The sequence below is a fragment of the Manduca sexta genome, chromosome 1, assembly GCF_014839805.1.
Source record: "Manduca sexta isolate Smith_Timp_Sample1 chromosome 1, JHU_Msex_v1.0, whole genome shotgun sequence".
Taxonomy (NCBI): Eukaryota; Metazoa; Arthropoda; class Insecta; order Lepidoptera; family Sphingidae; genus Manduca; species Manduca sexta.
In genome coordinates, this window is record NC_051115.1 from 4,712,238 (window position 1) to 4,735,009 (window position 22,772).

Here is a 22,772-nt window from a genome sequence, read left to right on the forward strand (position 1 = left end):
CAGGTTTCCTCACGATGTTTTCCTTCACCGTTAAAGCGAACGATAATTCACAAAGAATACACACATGATTTTTAGAAAAGACAGAGGTGTGTGCCCTTAGGATTTGAACCTGCGGACATTCGTCTCGGCAGTCCGTTCCACAACCAACCAGGCTATCGAAGATAGATAATAAATACGACAGTCGAATGTCAACCATTAGTACGTTTTTTTAATACAGATCCCACATTCCACACCGGGGACAAGCGAATGGGATACCACGAACCCCCGGCTTAACAACTGCGAGGCCCTGGAGGAAGAGAGGAAGAGGAGAAATAGAGGGAAAGAAGGGGGAAGGAAGAGGAAGTAATATGATGGGCGGAGAGGAAAGAGAGGTGAATTGTTCTACGAGTCCCTGTCAGACCCCCCATGTGAACTTGCAACCATGGGATGTAGGCATCACCTGTAGTGTGCCTAGGTCCGCGACATAATGTCCCCCCGTGCATGGGCGTGCATTCGGTGTGGAGACCGAGCGCACAAGAATAGGGACCGGACTCATTTTTGTTCTTTACTATTATCGAATAATAGCATAATATAAATTATAACACAGAAGGAATTATTAAAATCCGGTAAAAAATCAACAAGTTATAAGTCTTTGAATTTCGGTGGAAGGGGTAATTAACAGGAAACAGAAAAGAGACGAAATACCCACATGTGACGTCATCGGGAATTACGACGCGTGCGAAAGAAAGAGATGAAGCGATATCCCCACATCGCACCCACTTCGGCACATTTCAATATTTTAAATATGAATTACTCGCTCATTTTTTGACCAATTTGTATGCAGTTTTCGCAGCAGTGCTTATTTTTCGTATTATTAACCATTACATATAGAATAATGTACAAAATCAAGCATCAAGGCCGGTCCCCTATAGCCTCGGGGGACCACTAGCAGTTGTAATGTGGTCGAATATAACTCACGGTGCACTTCTTGCCGCACAGCTCGCACACGACGTTCCGGTTGTACTTGAGGCCGAGGTGCACGCGCCGCACGTGCGCGCGCAGGTTGGAGCGGCCCACGAAGTACGCGTCGCACTGCCGACACACCGACTATGTACAACTGGGTTCTGGCAAGTTAACCTCTATCGGACATTTTAATAAAAATATAATAATATCAGCCTTGTATATACTGTCCCACAGCTATACGGGCTTCCTCTACTACTGAGAGGGATTAAGCCTTAATCCACCACGCTGTAGTGCGGGCAGACTAAACCCTCAAAATTCCTATAGAGAACTTTTCAGATATGCAGATTTCGTCAGGATATTTTCTTTCGCCGTTAAGGCGATACCTCAAGGTCCATTTTCATACAAAATTTCGTCATGTTAAATTTTAAAGGCCGAAATATCCATGATTATTAATTATTTTTACGTTTTTCTTTCAACTGCGAGAACTAATCACTAACTAGACGTGAATTTAAATTCTTTACTTGCCAATACTTGTTTAGTTACCCAGATTAAAGCCGAAACAAAATGTATGAAAATGGACCTTGAGGTATCGCCTTAAAGCAAGAGATAATTCACAAACACACACATAATTTTAGAAAAGTCAGAGGTGTGTTGAGTATTGATCCTGCGGACATTCGCCTCGGCAGTCCGTTCCACAACCAACTAGGCTTATTACCGTTTTTAATAAACGATTTCAATCTCAATCTTTAATCCAAATCCAAAAATGAACTAATCAAAATGAGTCATTTGTAAGCGTATTGAAAAAGCTTTGTTCTGATTTGTCAAAAAAGAGTACTGGTGGTAGGTCTCTCACATGTGAGAGTCCGCCTGGGTAGGTACCACCGTAATGTCTATTTCTACCAAGCAGTGTGTAGTCACTTTTGTGTTCCGGTTTGAAGGACATTGTCGCCAGTGTAACTACTGGACATAATAATTAACATATGTCTCAGACAAGCGCAGTGGAATACCAAACGCTTTGTAATTCAAGGTCTACTGTTTCGACGTATCGCTTACCATCAGGCGAACGGCACGCTCGTCATTCAAAGATAAATCTACATATGTTAACTGATTACCTGCTCGCAAGCTAGTTTGACCAGCTTCCTCGCCACGAGCGTGGTCTGTCGCAGAGACTTCTCGTGCTTCTCTCATGTGTGCCGACATCGACTCGCCCGAGAGCCTCTGATGGCAGATCTTGCACTGGGAACTGTAACGTAAATAGGTTACCAGACTTTTTTTTATCACTTCTTTTTTGGGAGTAAGCTAAATCAAAGTGATTAGTGAATTGAACCCCCTCCTTTTTTATACTTTTTAATGGCAATTTTTTCCATATTTCCTGTGGGGGCACTGCGGCCTCCGCGTGGGGGCGTTATTGATATCCAAGAACAAAATCTCATTAGCAATGTAGGGACACACTGTATGTTGCATTGAATTTATATTTTGCTGAACGTACATTTTGTAGCTGCGCGGGAGTGTGCCCGACAGCCGTAGTCAGTCGTTTCCCGTCACCCGCCACGCTTAGCCATGCTAGACCGTTGGGTACCGTACACATCCTAAGTACTAAGTAGTAACTAAAGTAACATATGTAAAATTGGTGAACAATATAGATTTTATTATTAATTTGGTGAATTTTATTTATGCAACCTTCTGATAGTCAAGTGAAGGGGTTATAGAGGCAACACACTAATACAACATTAGTGGTCCAATACCGAATAACCCACGAAACTCCACAGTGGTGACCCCGACGTGATATGAACACGCAATCTTCTGATCTGGAGTCAGTATGCTTTGGTTACAGTATGAAGATATGCACGACTTGTGCTTTAAAACCTTACTAAATATGATTAACGCTAAATGAGTTTAATGGTAGTGCTGTCTTCGTTTAAGTTTTAAGTGTGTTTAGTGCTAAACATGTTTAGCAAGCTGTTATGCAACCCAGTCTTAGTATGTGAGACTTAGCTTATCCAAGACTAGCATACTCACCCGTCGCCACCTAGCGTGTGGTTCACAGAGGTGAGTATGTGCCGCTGCCACGCGTGTGTTGTGTCGAACTGAACGTCACACTCCGCGCAGAACCGTTCGGGGGTCGGCTCCTCCTTCACTAGCGGCTGGAGAAATACGTTGCGTGAGTTATCTATATATATAAAAATGAATCCCTATTTCCCTTGGTCATGCCATCACGCGTGAACGGCTGGACCGATTTCACAATTTTTTATTGTTTGTTATTTTCAGGAGAAGGTTCTTATGAAAGAAAAAATTCAAAAATTGCGCGGAAAGTTAGAAAATTTAAGAAAACTTAACGACAATATTAATTTTACATAACTGTCAGTGGTTTGAAATAACTGTCAGCGATCTACAGAATGCGCGCGTGCATACATAGTTAAGACAGGACAACGTCTGTCGGGTCTATGGTCGGGTCAACTAGTTCTTTATAATACAGTAACATAGCATTGTTGACTTCGTGAAATTAATGTAATTGTATTGTTGTCCTAAACACGAGGTGCCTTAGGGGCCGTTCAAGGATGACGTAACGCAATTGTTTAAGATTTTTGAGCCCCCCAACCCCCATGTAGCGCGCCGTAACGTTTTCCTGTAACCCCCAAAGTTATGTAACTCTAAAATGACAATTTTTTTTGTAACATTCACAATTATTTTACGCAGAATACCGGAAAGTCGCTAAAATACCTGTGTTATTGTTTAAAAAAAAACAATGTTACATAACGCTTTGTTCGAGACTCCCTCCCGCCCCTGTAACGCATCGTAACGTTTTACAAGACACCCCCTCCCCCGTAACGTAATACTTGAACGGTCTCTTACTTGCTTATAATGACATAGCAAAATAACGTTTGGTAGGTAATTAGGGGGGCAGGAAGGTAAAAAAAAGTATGTCGTGTCATAAGTGATCCCTCCGCGCGTATACTTCATTCGGTCTTATACAAAAGTTCATTGTCTATTTATTAAAAAAAAAAAAAAATCAAAAAATCATATTTTTTTAGTACATACTTATTTTTTTTATTTTCTAATATTTTTTTTCTTTGCCAGGTAATTAGGGGGGCAGGTAGGTAAAAAGAAAGTATGTCGTGTCATAAGTGATCCTTCCGCGCATATAGTACTTTCGGTCTTATACAAAATTTCATCTTCTATTTTTTTTTAAATATAAAAAACATATTTTTTTCACATAAATCTTATTCCCGATATTTTTTTAGTACAAACTTACTTTTTTTTATTCTCTAATGCCTTTTTTTTCTTTTTTTTATGGATATTTACATCACTCACCTGCTGATCCCACCTGTGCGTCTTGCTCTTGTGCATCAACAACCCGTGCCTGCCCACAAAGCTCTCGCCGCAGATGTGGCACACGTGTTCGGTCGGGTGCCTCTTGCGTTTGTGCGTGAGGTACGAGGTTGACTTCCTGGGAGGGGACAAATATTTGGTACAATTTGTTTGCAACTTTTTTCTTGTTTAAGGAAGTAGCAATATTTCAAATTCATTAAAATAATTTAAGTTGTAGGGACACACTGTACGTATTTCATAGAATTTGTATTTTGCTGATTTTACATATAGTAGCTGCGCGGGAGTGCACACGCCTGCGTTCGTCAGTCGTTCCCCGTCATGCGCCACGTAAAGTAATTTTTATGTATGTGACAAATATAGACTAAGAAATAAACAACTTTTGAATTTTTATTTGCAACTTTTTGAGAGTCAAGTAGAGGATTACTGAGAACAATATAAAACATAATATTTAGTACCCGAAATCCCCACAAAGTATTTTTTTTATTTTATTTTTGATTTATTTATTTATTACAACAAGTTAGAATTTAACGAAAAATACTCTTAAAATTATTCAAGAGATCAACTACTATGCAATATTATTATTTATTTAGAACATGTCGTTGGTGGCTGGAGTTGCATAAAAAAACTAATTACGAAAACGTTTGCAATTTTTTTTAAGTCGTTAAATTTTTTTTTGTTACATACCTGAATTTTTGTCCGCAAAGTTGACATTCGTATGTGTGGCCGTTGTGCCATTTCTCGTGTTCCCTTGCTTGATTACTAGAAAAACAATTATAATATTTGTATATACTGTCCCACTGCTGGGCCTCCACTACTACTGAGAGGGATTAGGACTTAGTCCACCACGCTGTAGTGTGGGCAGACTTCACACACCCTCAAAATTCCTATAGAGAACTACTCAGGTATGCAAGTTTTCTCGCGACGTTTTCCTTTACCGTTAAAGCAAGCGATAATTCACAAAAAATACAAACATATTTTTTTTTAGAAAAGTCAGAGGTGTATGCCCTTGGGATTTGAACCTGCGGACATTCGTCTCGACAGTCCGTTCTACAACCAACCGCTTTAGGCTTAGGCAATGCCCCACCTTAAGATTTCTAAAATTTTTATGCCTACCATAAATAATTTTTAATCTTTGAAAATTGTTTTGTTCCCTTAAGAAATATAAATGATAAGTTTTATGAAGAAATCACTATGAAATTGTTATCAAAACATTATAAGTAAAATTTCAAAACATATAATGAAAAACTGAAAATTCTGTTTAAATTGTTCTTAACTATCAAATTGCTCACTTGCGGGGCGTGGGCCCCACGTTGGGAAACACTGGTCTAAACGAATGTCTCTATAATATAATAACACTAGCCATGCCTTATACTAGCGCTAGCGAAGTGAACATAATCTTTACAAGATGTTGTTCGCGGCTTCACACGCGTGAATAGTCTTTACCGCTATAAAAGAGCAGCGCAGATAATTATCTACTGTCAAATTATTATCGACATTGTCTTCATTGCAATAATATTAAAAATCAATTGTCACAACAATGTAATGCAAATAATGCAAGTGAGAATCGCGACGCGTTATCCTTTTATCTTGTCTTACCTGCCGAGCTGGCTTTTTGTAAACCGACTTCAAAAAAAGGAGTAGGTTCTCAATTCGATTGTATTTTTTTTTATGTCTGTCACCTCAGAACTTTCCAGTGGGTGAACAGATTTTGATAATTCTTTTTAATACCTTGTGTTTTTTTTTTTATTAATTTTATCCCTAAATACAAATGACCATAAGTAATTATATAATACTTTCTATTTTAAACTGTCCAAAAAATTTAGCATTCTTCTTTTTCTACCGGCCAATTTAGGTAATTTTTTCATTCAATACTTTGCCTGCTGTCCACCCCTCTACGCGGCTGTGGGTGATAAGAAAAGCTCATAGTAGTTTTAGCTTTTCTAATCACCATTATAATTAAACCACGTACTGCCTTACTGTAGAGTTTAAGGCGATACCTCAAGGTTCATTTTCATACATTTTGTTTCACCTTTAATCTGGGTAACTAAACAAGTATTGGCAGGTAAAGAATTTAAATTCACGTCTAGTTAGTGATTAGTTCTCGCAGTTGAAAGAAAAACGTAAAAATAATTATTAATCATGGATATTTCTGCTTTTAAAATTTCGTCATATTATATTTTAAAGGCCGAAATATCCATGCATATTAATTATTTTTACGTTTTTCTTTCAACTGCGAGAACTAATCACTAACTAGACGTGAATTTAAATCGTTTACCTGCCAATACTTGTTTAGTTACCCAGATTAAAGGTAAAACAAAATGTATGAAAATGAACCTTGAGGTATCGCCTTAACTCATGTTTACAATGATTGTATGCCGTTATAATATGAGTAAGTGAGTGCGACTGACATGGTGTGCGCGGCGTGCGCGCACTTGTTGCAGCGGAAGAGGCGCGCGTGCGCGGCGGCGGCGTGCGTGCGCAGCAGGCGCGGCGAGCGGTACCGCATGCGGCACACCTCGCACTCGAACGCGCCGCTGCGCTGCGGGGGGGGGGGTTCACAGTTATACTACCAGACCTGGATTATATACTGCCCACTGCTGGTCATGGGCTTCCTCTACTAAAGGAGTTTAGCCCTTATCGTTTTCAATAAACGATCTCAATCTCAATCGTCAATAAAATTCCGAGGATGAACCAATCACAATAACTCATTTGTTTTGTCAAAAATAACTTGGCTCTGATTGGTCAATTTTTGAGATAGATCGAAAAAGCGATTGGAATTGTTTATTGAAAACGTCGGTTAATTCACCACACTGACTTAGTGTTGCCAAGCAGACTTCATATAGGCGCTTAGAAGGCAATTATATCTAAGCGACAAATAATGTGAAATTCAATTATATAAATATTTGGAACCGTCAACCTTTTTTTTGCGTCATTTCATCTAATTTATCTTAATATCATTAGACTATATTTTTATAATGTAAAAGTTAATGTTATGAATTTCTTTATAAAAATGAAAACTTTAAATCGCTTTACTCAAAGGTTAACTAATTGTCGCTTAGATATTATTGATTCATACGTCGATAAGCTATATGTCTTATTCTGTATTTTAAACGTTTCGGTAATATACTTTTATGTTTTGTTCATATGAAAGCCAATAATTACAATAAAAATAAATAAAAATCTCGGTGTTTCTCACGGCTTCACACGTGTGTCCTTTACCAAGTGTTGCTCGCGGCTTCACACGTGTCCTTTACCAAGTGTTGTTCGCGGCTTCACACGTGTGTCCTTTACCAAGTGTTGCTCGCGGCTTCACACGTGTGTCCTTTACCAAGTTTTGCTCGCGGCTTCACACGTGTTTTTTCCAATATTAAAATCTTGGTGAAAAGTTCGAACCACGGTAACGCAATCTTTGGCAAGACATCAGTATCTATTTATATAATTCGATATCTCCTACGGGAACAACTCAGGTCAAAGGTAAATACTCGACCAAGCCATAGTCGTTCTGTGTGCGAAAACTCATCCAAATATCAATAAACAAACATCTAAACAGACAAACCTTCAAATTCGTAATATTAATGTTACTAATATTATAAATTCGAAAGTTTGTGAGCATGGATGTATGTTTATTCCTCTTTCACGAAAAAACTACTGAACGGATTTGGATGAAACTTTACAGTAATATTGGTTATACATCAGAATAACATATAGGCTACAATTTATAATGATTTAGTGTAATTTGATCATAATATAACGATATATACCAAGTAAGTCAGAAAAAAACCCGGAAAACTCCTACACGCGGGCAAAGCCGCGAACAAAAGCTAGTAAGAAATAAGACAAAATACATACAGCGTCATGTTTCCTCTTGTGATTCTCATACGCTCTCGTGTCCAGGAATCCTTTGTAACATAATTCACATTTGAAAGGCGAACTGATGTAGTTCAAAGACTTAGATCGCTCAAATAATGCCTCTAACTGTTGTTCCTTTGTGAGCAGCACTTCACGGGCGTCCAATGGAGCATCTGAAAATATGAATACTAATGCTGATGGTAGGATATAATTTGAGAGTTTAGAGCTAAAGTGTGAAGATGTTACTTTCGAGATACTCAATGTTTGACAGAAATTATTTATTTAATTGGAAAAAATATTTTAAAACTAGTTGACCCGACAGACGTTGTCCCGTCTTAACTATGAATTTGCAGCGCGCATTCTGTCAATCGCTGACAGTTATTTCAAACAATTGACAGTTATATAAAATTAATATTGTCGTTAAGTATTCTTACATTTTCTAATTTTCCGCGCAATTTTTTGAAATTTTTCTTTCATAAGATCCTTCTCCTGACAATAACAGACACAAAAAAGAAGAAAGTTCTTATGAAAGAAAAAATTGCACAGAAAATTAGAAAATTTAAGAAAACTTAACGAAAATATTAATTTCATATAACTGTCAATTGTTTGAAATAACTGTCAGCGATTGACTGAATACGCGCTGCAAATTCACAGTTAAGACGGGACAACATCTGTCGGATTAACTAGTCTAAAATAAAATTGCCATAATTTCCATAGTCTCATCTTAATATAACTGCATGAGGCTGTGAAGGTTATAAGTTAAAATACCTTATCTCCCATTCGGCAATAGGGGACCGGCCTGTGTTCGATTTTGTACATTATTCTATATGAAATCATTGATAATACGAAAAAGAAACCCTCCTGCAAAAACTGCATTCAAATTGGTTAAAAAATGAGCCAGTAATTCATATTTCAAATATTACTATGTGCCGAAGTGGGGGCGAAGTAGGGATATCGCTTCATCTCTTTCTTTCGCAGGCGTCGTAATGCCCGATGACGTCACACGTGGGTATTGCGCCTCTTTTCTGTTTCTTGTTACTTACCCCTTCTACCGAAATTAAAAGACTTATACCTTGTTGATTTTTTACCGGATTTAAATAATTCTTTCTGTGTTATAATTTATATAACGTAAATATTTGGTAGTAATAAAGAACAAAAATGAGTCCGGTCCCCTATTCTCATGCGTTCGGTCTCCACACCTCCTGCCCGCACGGGGCACATTTGTCTCTCTAGGCACACAGTTCAGTGTGTATACCTCATGGTTGTACACATTGAGGGCTATAAGGGCTCGCGAACAGTTCCTAGCCTTCTCCCCTCTTCCCATCCTAAGAGGTTTCCTTATCTTCCCCCACACTCCCTACTCAGCTATCTCTTCCCAACTTTCCTCCAGGACCCTGCAGTCGCTAGGCCGGGGATCCCAGTATCCCATTCACGGGTTTCAGATGCAGATACCCAAAAAAAAACCTACCTTTTTCCTTCCGTTTCCGCACCAATACGATCTTCTTGACCTTGACCCGTCTGTCCAGAGTCTGTCTCGCGCTGATACTCTTCAGAGGCAGGTCATCTTCAGAATCAGTCGCGTGGCCATCGGTGAAATCTTTGAACGGCTCTGAAGCATCACTATCAGCTTCATGGGCTTTTTTTGATTCTGATGCACCTAAAATGAAGCAATAATTATTTAATTTTACTAGAGTTAATAACAGACCTTTCTTGTTTGGGCACGCGGTGGCACACGGTCCCCCAAAGGAATAGGAAGGGAGGAGGGTACAAAAAATTATAGACTTTCGAGAATTATCGTGCCCACAAAAAAGAAGTGATAAAAAAGGCCTGGTTAATAATATCAGCCCTGTATTTTACATATTCTGTTCCACTGCTGGGCATGGACCTCCTCTAATTCTGAGAGCATTTAGGCTAGTCTACCATGCTGGTCTAGTGCAGATTGGCGGACTTCACATACCCTCTAAATTCCTATAGAGAATTTCTCAGATATGCAGGTTTCCTCACGATGTTTCCCTTCACCGTTAAAGCAAGTGATAGTTCACAGAGAATACACATTTTTAGAAAAGTCAGAAGTGAGTGCCTTTGGGATTCAAACCTGTGGACATTCGTCTCGGCAGTTTTACGCACTTACAGTTACTAAACTTACTCTTACACTGTTGCACTTTTAGAGTTATACAGAAAATGGCTGTTTCGCTTGACCAGAGAAATAAAAAACCTGCTTTGACTTGACTTTTACTTACCCATTTTAAAGTTGTCAGTACAAGAAATTTGTTCCACATTTTATCACAATACAGCTAGGTTTCCTATTTACCTGGTCAGGTTGCAGAGGCGTCTTTAGGGGGAGGCGAACAAGGCAACTGCCCAGGGCCTCGCGCGCGGTGCTTTGGAGGAGTTTTTTCCGATCTTACCAAGCAAACTGTTGAAACCGGGGAATTTTCCTATGCCACCAGGGGCACCGCGTTGTACTTTTGATTTCGCCTGGGGCTTCGCGCCCAATAAGGCCGCCACTGTCAGGTTGTTCACTTACCTCTCTCATCCGGTTCGTTCTTGAACACTCTGTTGCCATCGCTTTTAACATCATTTTCCTCTTTAACATCTTCATGTATAGAGAAACATTCTAGGGTAGCAACAGTGTAACACACAAGACCATTCGCCTGTCTATTGATTACGGAGATTGATTCATGATCCTGTGGGAAATTAATAATTTTATAGTATTTATGTTGGAGTAGCTGCAGAATAGGCTGAAATCCTCAGTACACAGGAGCCACTCCGAGAGGCCTGTGGAGGAACCAGGAAGCTGTGTTTCTTGAAGCAGTTGAGCTGGCTAGACCTATAGCTGGCATATCATGTATAACAGGCAGACTTGCTACGGATTAAGTACAGAATAAGGCCTCAACATAGTACATAGCACATTTATTTATGGCTGCATATTTGTGAATGTAATTTTTTTCAATAATATATGTGGGACAGTATTTGTTTTTAAAACGTTTAGCCTATGTTTACATAGTTATCTTCTTGAAAATAACACTAAAATAAGTTAAATAAAATAATTAAAGTTTTAACAAAATAAATATCAATGATTATTTTAATTTTACATGCCCTAATGCCACTACTGTTACTCTAAGAGAATTTATTAAACAGGCAAATTCACACCTACAGTCAGAAAACCAGTCACGCACATGCCATATTCCCAATAACCAATAAAAATATCAAATAACCAAAACTGGGACTAGTGAAAATGATCATTTTTGGCACAATTTTAACACGAATAAAGACAAATAAGTTGTTTCCTTTATTACCACATAGTTAAAATGACCTTGTATAATAAGGTGATTTTAACAGTGCATATCTAGGGCGGATTTTTTATTACTTACCTTTATAGAGTTTTCCGAGAGTTGTATGAGCAGCTCCTCAGCCCTCTGTGCCTTAATGACAAGCTGTCTACACTTCTGCAGCTGACGATAGCACATGTAACATGCATGATGTGGACTCCCCTCCTTGAGAACCTGTGAAATATAACCAATGGTTGAAAGGCTAATTGATTTAAGTTTAATACATATTTATAATCAGCTCGTTTTCTATATTTTTTAAATTTTTTTTTTTTTTAATTTCGCTTATGTCAATGATGTATTCAATATACTTTACTTTTTTTATGAATTTGTATAACTAGATTCTTCCTTGTAATAATTTATTCTTTGTTTTATTTACTTCTAGTTTTTTTATCGTAAATTTTCTCATGAGCTGCAGCATGTGAGTGCTCATCTTTCACTATATTTCTATAGGTGAAGATTTGTTATTGGCTTTTATTTAACTATCCTAGTTCTATTTAGGTTTGTATAGCTGTAAGTCTTCTATATCTTAATAAATAAATAAATATTCTTATTTGACTGTGGAAGCGAGACGCATATACGCTCTTCTAATAATGATTAAACCTTTACCTTCTTATTAGTTAACTTCTCATACACGTTCTGCACCTCGGAACCTAATATCTGGTGCACGCGAACGTTTGAGTCCAGACATACTCGGCAAATTTGTAAATCGGTCATTTTTATCAAAATTCAATACACTGTGTATACAAATTGATAGCTGATGTTACATTATTTACAAAGTATGTTAGTGCGAGTACTTAATACTTAGAATACGTTGTAGCATTAATATAAAAATACATTGAAATGCAATAAAAATAAAAGTAAAAATACGAAATTCCAAAATAAAACAATTCCAGTTGACATGTATGACAACTGACATGTGACTTGACAGTTACCACGGCTTATAAATGTTCTTTGACCACGGAACACTGTAAAAACAGCCAGTTGCTAAGAACAACTTCGCAAAATGTTTTTATAAAGCGACTATTTTTAAATTGCTACTTCTCTTATACAATATAAATGTTCGTATGAATATTTGTTCTTATACTTTGTCAGAAAGGAAATATCGTAGGGTTGTCCTTTGTATCTAATCTAAGCTGTATGTGCATGAGCGGGGAAGAATTGTTTCGTTTTACTACATCTTTGTATGTCGTCTACGTCCAGTCACTTCATTTATTCTATTTATTATTTCAGATCCTAAGTAAAGAAATTATAAACTTCGTCTTATCAACCGCATGGTAAAGACTAAATTGATACCTGTGTAAATCTACTAGCTTTCGCTCAGAAGCTTTCGTAAGTTATCGTAGTATTTAAACACTAAGAAATAATCAACTATCCAGTTGTGAATAGTTGTTAAGTGCCAAATGTCTGGGTTTACCATAATAGAAAGCTGAATGTTTCAACTTCCGAGTGCATTGACCGTACATGGACAGATGTCAAAAATAAAAATAAAAAGCGACGCTTGTCTGAGAATTATTAATTTGTTTAAACGATTAGTTTCTTGTTGGATTGTGTAAGAAATTTGTCATAATGTAATTAGATCAAGGGTGTGATGAATAAGGTCTCTATATTTTCAATGTAAGTATATTTTTATGTCATTTTGCGGGTTACGATAGATTTGACTGATTTCGAAATCGACAGTCTTAGCTTGAGGCATTATGAATGTAATTAAGGTCTGAGATCTTATATTGCTCTTTGAAAATACTAGGAATAACTATATAGAATCTATGGATTTAGACTACCTTCCATGGTATAGACATTTTAATCTTTAAAGAGTGTAAATTATATTTTTTTTACATAGCCTTTTTATATTATGCAGTTTGTGTTTCGCTTATAGCTTGGTTATGTAGTTATTCAACTTTTCGCTTACTAAGTTTTTAGATGCGGTCAGCGGAACTTTATCAAGTGAGATTTTAAAAAAATCATTATCCAATAGCACTTTTGTACTGTAAGAATAAAATCATTCAGTTAATCGATATTATATATTTTATTTAAATAATTGAAACTATTTTTGTATTGTTTTCCACTTTCGTAGGTAAATAGATTTACTTACTGGCCTGAAGTACCATAATTTCTTGTCTATAAAAAGAAAAAAATACAAACAACATTATTTACATGCCGCTATGGTAGGTTACAAATACTCTTCTACAGTAAATATAATTGGAAAGTAAAAGAATAAATTAGAAATAATTATTTATTAGTTCTATGTTTGAATTTTTGGATTCCTGAATATTTATGTTATGTTTAAAAATAACTAACTATACAAATTTCACGTAGCGTGTGAGCGGTGAAACAAAAACCTGTCAGAACATATTATCCGTAACTTATCCGAAACTTTTATAACGGATACGGTTACGGTTACGGATATATTTTTATTTCGGATATCCGAGAGTTTCGGTTACGGTTACGGAGTTCCATAACATCCCTAGAAGTGAATAAAAAATATTAGTCAAATAAGTAAAATTATTTGTTGTTCAAGTGAATAAATAAGTTATGACAGTGACATTTAGGTTGTCATTTTAATTCAGATTTTGCACAAATAGTTTATATGGACGTTCATGTCTACAGAATATACGTCAATGATCACATCTCATTTTTTATATATTTAGCACCCGTCATTATTATAGATAAATTTTATATTCTGAACTTGTCTATATGCATTTAAATGTTGCGAAATCTTACTCCCCCGTTCACATAATGTGCTTAAAAAGGGGTCCAAGATTATTTTCCCATCATCATCATCATCATCCACAACCTGTATAGGCCTGTGGGTCCCACTGCTGGGTATAGGCCTCTCTCACATCATGCCACCTTTTTCGGTCCCGAGCCAATCGCATCCAGGTTCGACCCACAATTCTTACAATATTGTTCACCCATCTTGCCGCTGGACGGCCCACGCTATGCTTGCCTTGCCTTGGCCCTCAGCGCTTTATTCCACCTGTCATCGCTGCGTCTAACTATATGGCCTGCCCAACTCCATTTAAGTCCCATAGCGAATAATCCGACATCCCGAACTTTTGTTCGTCGTCGAATTTCGCTGTTTGGAATTCGATCTTGTAATTTGATGCCGAGCATAGGTCGCTCCATAGCCCTTTGTGTCACGCGCAATTTGTGCAGGATATCGTATGTGAGCTTTCATATCTCGGCACCGTATGTCAGGGTGGGCAGGACGCATTGGTAAAAAATATGAGCTTTTAAGCTATGTGGAATTTGGCGAATCTCACTCACCCGTTCGCATAATGTGCTTAAAAATGGGTCCAAGATTATTTCCCATATGAATACATGGATATATTATAGATATGTACTGCACTATTAAAATAAAATATATTGTATTATTGTAATATTACTCAACTATACTTTTCTTACAGATGGTGCCACCAATATAACTCAAATCATACATATATTCACAATGACCTACCCACAAGACTTTGTCTGCGATTACTGCAGCAGAACTTTCACGAGGAAGTACAACCTTCAGATGCATATAGAAAACTGTCATGTCAACTCTACAAGCTTTTGTGACATATGTGATAAAAGATTTGGAAGCCCAGCCGGTCTGCAGCTTCATCTTTCTCGAGGACATAACAGATTCGGTCAACCGTTCCCAGAATGCGATCTCTGTGGACGAATCTTTACGCGAAAACAGAATATCATGTCACACATGGTAACGGTGCATTTACAAGGCATAGGACCGGAAATTCGATGCAATTTGTGTAAAAAAACTTTTACAACAGAACGCAATTTGAAGAGACATCTGAATCAACTGCATAACCCTGATGTTCAATATCCGACGTGTGATGATTGTCATAAAGTATTCAGAGGGAAACAGTCACTTATAGCTCATATCCAAGCGTTGCATAACTCTGGAAGGGGTCAAATCAGCTGCCATTTGTGTGATAAAGTGTACACTAATAATAGAAATCTTAAAAGGCACGTAGAGATGTTTCATGGCGAAAAAGGAGAGTATCGTTGTGACATATGCCCCAAAATATACACATCTAACCAGAGTTTGAGGAGGCATTTACGTACAAGACATAATTCTGATGATCAAGAGTCAGTTCGATGTGGGTTCTGTAGTAAAATTATTTACGGAAAGGATAATTTGGATAGTCATGTCCAGTTATACCATTCTCAGGACGATGAGAAAGTTAATTACCCTTGTGAAAGATGTAACAAAGTGTTTGATGAAGAAGTTTTATTACGAAGGCACGTTAAGACTGAACATTCGTTTAAGTCCTTCTATAAATATTGTAAGCAGTCGTTAATAAGGAAGATGTCCGAATCTCGAAAGAAGTCTTTATATAACTGCGAGTTTTGCTCGAATTCTTTTGCAAGTGTGTACGAGTTGAAAGATCATATGAGAAGCAGTCATGATAAGGAATATATTCTATCTACATGTAACGTGTGTTTTGAAAAGTTTTATAGTAGAGAAACTATGACGCATCATAGGAAAGTATGTTTACCACCTCCAAATGTGAACAGCTGCAGCCATTGCGATAAATTGTTCACCGATATCTCTAGTTTGGAATTCCATACACGCATCTTCCATCCACAGTCTCAGATAGCGGATTCAAACATCACTTCAACAGCAGATGAAACGGATGTGGGATATTTCAGATGCACCCACTGTGACAGGGTTTACTATAGCGAAAGATCTTTGAAACATCACGTAAAGCTAAAACATACGACAGATGTTGCTATGGAATGCGAATATTGTGGTAAAATTTGCAGTAATAAGTACTATTTAGCGTCACATGTGAAAATTGTACACAGCAACGACTCCTGGTCGAAATGTGATTATTGCGAGAAATTATTTAAATCAAAGAGGAATATTCGAAGGCATATTGAGTATACACATTTGGGAATGCAAAGGTACAAGTGTATTGAATGCGAAACGTTGTTTAAAGAAAAGAGGAGTTTGAGGAAGCATGTAAGGACTAAACATCCAAATTCTGCGTCATTTCCACAATGTCATATCTGCTATAAAAGATTTGAATCAGCGAAATCTTGTAAGATACATTTGAAGTTACTTCACTCGTTCAATATGAACACGTATCCATGTGATTTGTGCCCAGTATCGTTCAGTTCTAAGGAAGCTCTGGACATACATTTGCAAACAAAACACTTGGCAGAAGACGAGATTTATAAATGTGAAGAATGCAACTTAGTTTTTAAAGGACATGAGAAATTCGAACAGCATAATGAAGAATTCCACGTCAGCCTCTTTCCTAACATAAAGCAGAAAGTCCTTCCACGGTGCATTCTTTGTATGAAAGATTTTAGCACCAGAAAAACTTTGAAACGGCATATCAAGAAATTCCATGACGGTTTCGATGTAGATGAATTAGCAACGTTTGGGTCAAAACGTCGAGTATTTACAATAGATTGTGAGGAATGCATAAGGAACTTCAGCGATGAATTCCATTTAAATGTGTATAACAAGTTGAAACATTTGAGAGATTCCGTAATATTTAAATGTGAAGAGTGTAAAGTGTCGTACAATTCGCTGGAATATTCCATTCAGAGATATAAACTTTTCAATATGGACGCGTGTAAAAGTAAAATGATTTTGAGTGAATTGTGTACTGCTGAGATGAGTGATGATGAAGCTACATACTCTGGGTTTGGTTCGCTGCATGAGTTAGTGGAGCCAGAGAGTACCACAGTGGAAATTAAATGCGAATTGGTAGAGCAATTTGATATTAAGACTGAACCTATGTCGCCTTGAAAGTTTAATACCCTCCTTCGAGCAAATGCCTTTAAGAATCCATTTCATACATTTTCCCGCATCATTTAAGGCGGGAATGTGCACAGATTTACGAAAAATTTGTTCAAAATAACAGTTAGATCTTTATGAAAATTTTAAAATAGCAAATTATTTTTTTAGTAATTCTTTGCATTTTCTCGCTCTTAACTTATGCGTCGTAATTATTTAGATCGAATGCTCAAGGTCGTATGCTCGGTGGAGGGCCTTAATACAGATTATTGTTTTAGATATGTGAATAAATATCTAGCTACTTATTCATTATTCGGAATTGCTTATGGCTTCTATTGCATAAAAGAGTTTCGAGAAAAAAATATTTATTCCGCTTAGGGATTGGGCTTATAGGTCGCGGCCTAGATGGCAGCACAAATAAGGCGAAGAGAAATATGTTGCAACGGGGGACTTTATTTATGTCCTGCAAAAATTGGTGATGTATTTCCTTTACAAATGACAATCATTGTCGAAAGTTCAATTTACATTGGCCAAGTTCGAAGCCATGAAGGTGGATCCACTGCTATTTACCCTTCTATTATGAGGCTAATTTATATATCATGAAAGATTTATTGTTTTGTAAGGGCACAGAGATGTAACTGAACTATACACGCATCTCTACCATTTGCGTTATAGTATACCACCTTATTCATAGACGTTATTTATCTAAGGACGGAGCATTGCTGTCATAACAAGTCTGTTTCTCAGCTTTGTTTATCTGACAGCCAACTAGATTCAAGTTGTATCTCAATATTAGCCAATCACAACGGCCCTATGTCTACGCACTGCGAAGGCTGCCATGCCGTCAGCACTGAGAAACAGACTTGTTACCACAGCAATGCTCCGTCCTTAGATAAAAAAGGTCTATGAATAAGGGGGTTCTTTTTTAGTTTCGGTTAAGTAAAACTTTTTAAGGTAATTTTAATAGAGTTCTCTGAGCCTCAGTAGAGCGTCGATTATCCAAATTTGGGGCACATGAGTGTTACAACACAATTAACATAGGATCTGTTCGTTGTGGGCAAAACCATGCCCAGATATAAATTTTGAAGCTCATTGGTCTAAGAAATTCAAAATGGCGGTCACTTTTCTCCATTCTTACATTGGATTTGTCCTTTGTACCCAAAGGCATGCCCAGATATTGATTACGTAGTCATTTGGCCTGAACAAATAAATTAAAATGACTGCAGCTTTATTTAATTTTATAATTATTCTACATATTATGTTAGTGATATTGATCCATGACAAATAAATAATATTAAAATTTACAATAATATAATTTTATAATGTAAATATTTGAACGACTGTACACATTAAATTCGAATTTTTATATAATGATTTCTTAAGTTTCCGCGAATTTTAGACATTAAAATTAAACTATTTTACGGATTTTATCGCGGCAAACTAAACATATTCTAATTTAATTAAACATACTCGGTTTAACATATTCTAACTTCGACTTTGCGGATGACCAACACCTCATTCCGCCCTGTGACCACGAAGGTTACAGTCTTCGAAACGTCGGGAGAAAATTTAACGGACTCTCACATGAGAGACCTACCGCCAATGTGTTACAATATATTAAACTCGTCGGTGCAATTTCGACCACTGGACGATCACTAGTTAAAATTTTGCGAATCTCTCTCGGTGCACTTGTTTGTAGATGATAATAATTTCATATTTTAAGGATGTAGTATTATTGTTCTAGTATTAATTAGGTTTACACACAGGTGAGGTATTTTAGAAAGCAGACATGTTTTAAATTGTTATTCAATTCTATCTTATTTTTAATGATTTGAAATTATGCGAATTTTTTTTCTGTATGCATGTAGTATAGATTTCGTCAAACAACTTCACAACTAGTTTAGCACACGATTTTTGCCTATCTACCAATCAGAAATGAAATCAAGCAATATGGAGATTAAAATATGGTAGACATTTGGTTGCATTTAGTTTCACTATCTGATATTGTGAAACATATTTTGTATTCTAATTCCCCCTGTGTAACCTTATTGTAAGTAAAATGTAAATCACAAACTATGGAACCTTTTTTCTAATAAACATTTTTTATATATAATATGTTGTTTTATAGTAATACTAACTTGTTTAACATTGGGTAACAAGATACTAGGGCTCCTACAAAACACCCTTTCCACCACGCGACTTATCTTTCCTGAGAACACAAGTACAAACTTACCTACTTTAGAATGTAAGCATTATTGTTGAATTATTTGGACTATACATAATATTTCCACTGTGCTCTGGACCAAAATTTCCGCTTTCCGCCCTCCCCAGGTCAAAATTCAGATTAGTCCTTTCTGCCTTGGTTGAAAGCTGGGTATGCCCATTTCACTATTCTTTTGACAGATTTAAAACTAACACTACTACAGTAGTGAAAATAGTATACCATGTCATGTATGACCTTAGTTACTTTCCAGGGTAGCTTGTGCCATAGGTGAAAAATAAAAATCAAGTTAAAGTTGAACTTTGAATGAAGCATGGAAGGTTCTGTAAACTTTATTTTGTTAATAATTTATATATTTGCGGTTTTTAGATGTTTCCTAATAGTATATGAGTGTGATAAAATTAGCAGGAGGTTGCTGGATGCGGTTTGCTTCTAATAGGTCTATTTGGGAGTCTTTTGAGGAGGCCCATGCAGCAGTAAACATCCTATGACTGATGATATAAATCTGCCAGATATTCACAAGAGATTTTAATTTTCTACATATGTATTGTTAGCAATAATTGCCTCAGGGGGGACTGGTAATTCATCTATACTCATCAGTGGCGAAGCATCCAAACAAACTGAATCTTACTAGCTTCAATTTTAGGTTTATTTACGTTTGCCTTAGTTTTGGTTTTCTATTAATTTGGCCGCTATATGTTAACTAAGTTAATTTTTTAAGGGTGACCCGTGTAAACAATAGTAATAAAACAAAATATTAACAATAATTTATTTAAAACTTTGCACTCTTTCTTCGTATAGCTGGCTTGTTTAATGGTAATTTTAACTGTGCCACCTTCTTACTACTTAAGCTCACTATACTTGCTCCAGTAACTTGTATTTTAGTAATAACAGTCCGCATCGTCAACTTTAATTGTTGGCACAACTCTTCTACGTCAAACTTTAGATTGTTAATTAATAGTAAAAACACCATTGCGTGGCATAACGACTTGTCTTTCATCTGTGGAGTCCGTATTCGTTTCAAATTCGATATACCAAGGAAGTTTTTTAATATTATCTCATTTAATGTCGCAGAATATTGGCATGCAACAAAATTCTTTTTTACTATGTCCCTCATTAAAGTACTGTAGAGGTTTAACAAAGAGTTAGCGTATACAGCTAATACGATTTGCTTGTTTGTTAGTTTTTTCGTCGTCATCGCTTTTATCATGGGTATTAGGCCGTTTAAGTAGTCTGAATTTTCTATTTCTTCATAAACCTTGTCATATAATTCTTCAGGCAGTATTGCGTCTATATCGTAGACTCCGGAAGCTTCCGTGGCCTCTCGGTTGATGGGAGGTATGTAGGAATCCTCATCAGTTTTATTATAAGTAGATAAATCCAACTGGTCTTCAGTTATATTCTGACTTATATTTTGCATCTGCTCGGTGACCGTCTCTACATTAACTTTTAATTTTTCACGTTGTTCAACTACTTTTTTATGCTTTTTAGACCCGAACTTCCTGCTGAGCTCCAAATACGATGTTTCCTGCAGTTGTACGGCTTCTAAGTCAGTTTTTATGTATGGTTTCATGTCAATGCTACCTGTCTCAAGTAACCTCACTTTGCCAGTGTTTTTATTTCGTACTAATAACAAAGTTTTACCCAGTTTTTCCTCATTCTCTTCGCCAGAATACACGAGATCGCATATCTCCGTTACCACGTTCTTCTTAGAAGTTTCATTATTTTCGAGTAATAGACATTTTTGCTCACTAAAATTGTCATTCAAGTACGCGTTTTGGAAGTTTATCACTAAAGGGTACAGATTTTCTTTCGGATATACCTCGTCGATCTGTAATTGAGCCATTTTGAGGCGTGTTTAGACTTTTTCTGTTTTCATGTATTTTTTAGGTTAGGCGAACACAAACATTGGAATATGCGATTGACGTTTCTCTTGTCAAATTTCTTTTTTTAATTATTGGTCCAGGGGACAGGCTATAGTTTCCTAACCATACAGCCATGGGCGCCGTAAGGGGGGTGCAAGTAGATTCAGTTGCACCCCCCTGCCCAGAAATAAATCACAAAAAATATGTCATTGAATAAATCTGCAATAAAAGGGAACTATCGACTACAGAGGTTTTTTATGATAAAGCAGTTTCCAAAACACGCGCAATTTGAATTTGAAAAAAATCTTTATGATATTATGTGGTATAGTGCGGCGGATACATCTTTCTAAAAGTAATCTTAACAGCGTCCATGCATACTGCCTATTCATACGTGTGTTTTCTGATGTCAAAATACGTGGTCGGCCTTCATAAATTATTGAAAAAATTAACTCTCCGGCCAGTAATATATTACAAGGGAAAATTATTGATTCCAGCTATTTGTAAATTGTGGCACAATTCAATGTTGCATTACTAAAACCACATTTGGCAACTACATTAAAAATACTATTCGAGCTAAATAGTCAGAATACGCAAAAGGATCTCACGTGTTGAGGCGTTTTGTGGCAAATGTTTTAAGTTTCGCAGTATAATGGTAGGAAAATAATATTGTTACATAACATTGTAGCCATAAAGCTTGGATTTGAAAATAATTGGAAATAGTACGATGTCTCATTTATTTGCAATTAAACACCAGTGTTAAAATAAAATAATTTATTTATTCATACTCGGGTAAAAATCAAAACTCATTTCCAATAATTATTATAATCAAATAAATCCAGTACTTACTACTATATCGATATGAAGTTATTATACTATGAAGTTATTATACAATAAAATGCGTGCAGACAAAATATAGAAGATAAGGAATTAACTAAAACATTGAATTCATTAATTTGCAATCAACACGATTAACCCTTTAGAATTTACTAAGCATTATTTTGAGAGTGTAAAATTTTCAAAATAACCTAATATTGATAATTTTTTAAAGTCCAAAATGCATTGCGAGCCCACAGTACATTCGCTCCGCAATGGAATCGCAATCCGCACGCGCAATTTTTTATAGAATTAAAATCTTTTTCGCCGCCTTCAAAATCGTACCTTAAATCACTATATGAACTTCAAAACAATATTTAAACTTAAAAACGCCTTAGAAATCAATGATAAACATAAAAATGATAATTTCATTAGTGTTGAATCTCTATTTTATAGAATTAATTATATGGATGTATAATCAAATCGAAATTCTACTCATACTAAGTTTTTAATCAATAAATTTATTTTATTTTTGAATAAGGAAATTTCATTCATTTGCATTTTTTCGTATATATTTTATGCACCCTTCTTCTATGATGTCTAAGGTTGGCAGTATTATTTGCTAAAAAGCTGCATATTTCACAAACGAAAGTTGTATTTTCATGTCT

General features: G+C 36.4%; 3 protein-coding genes across 3 annotated transcripts; 1 reads left to right on the plus strand and 2 right to left on the minus strand.

The window, feature by feature from the left end:
- Window positions 1–957: 957 nt before the first annotated feature.
- On the minus strand, window positions 958–12,371 carry LOC115450777 (zinc finger protein 62 homolog; the record flags this gene model as incomplete). Its single annotated transcript, XM_037436317.1, is given in 12 exon segments — window positions 958–1,071; window positions 2,055–2,120; window positions 2,122–2,185; window positions 2,962–3,086; window positions 4,255–4,390; window positions 4,957–5,031; window positions 6,681–6,811; window positions 8,122–8,294; window positions 9,590–9,778; window positions 10,649–10,808; window positions 11,496–11,627; window positions 12,060–12,371. Coding segments are annotated over 12 exon segments (1,473 nt in total), but the record flags the coding sequence as incomplete, so codon positions are not given.
- Window positions 12,372–12,849: 478 nt separating this feature from the next.
- On the plus strand, window positions 12,850–19,316 carry LOC115450785 (zinc finger protein 729-like). Its single transcript, XM_030178895.2, has 2 exons — window positions 12,850–13,067; window positions 14,858–19,316. The coding sequence occupies exon 2, from the start codon at window positions 14,899–14,901 to the stop codon at window positions 17,215–17,217; it is 2,319 nt and encodes a 772-aa protein (XP_030034755.2). The 5' UTR covers window positions 12,850–13,067; window positions 14,858–14,898; the 3' UTR covers window positions 17,218–19,316.
- An 855-nt stretch (window positions 19,317–20,171) lies between these two features.
- Window positions 20,172–21,363, minus strand: LOC115450636. The gene has a single exon (XM_030178694.2). It carries the CDS (start codon window positions 21,270–21,272, stop codon window positions 20,199–20,201), a length of 1,074 nt encoding a protein of 357 aa, XP_030034554.2. The 5' UTR covers window positions 21,273–21,363; the 3' UTR covers window positions 20,172–20,198.
- Between the last annotated feature and the right edge of the window lie 1,409 nt (window positions 21,364–22,772).

Excerpts from the sequence above, each read along its gene's own strand:
- LOC115450636 (XM_030178694.2), bottom strand. The coding sequence starts at position 21,272 with ATGGCTCAATTACAGATCGACGAGGTATATCCGAAAGAAAATCTGTAC.
- LOC115450785 (XM_030178895.2), top strand. The coding sequence starts at position 14,899 with ATGACCTACCCACAAGACTTTGTCTGCGATTACTGCAGCAGAACTTTC.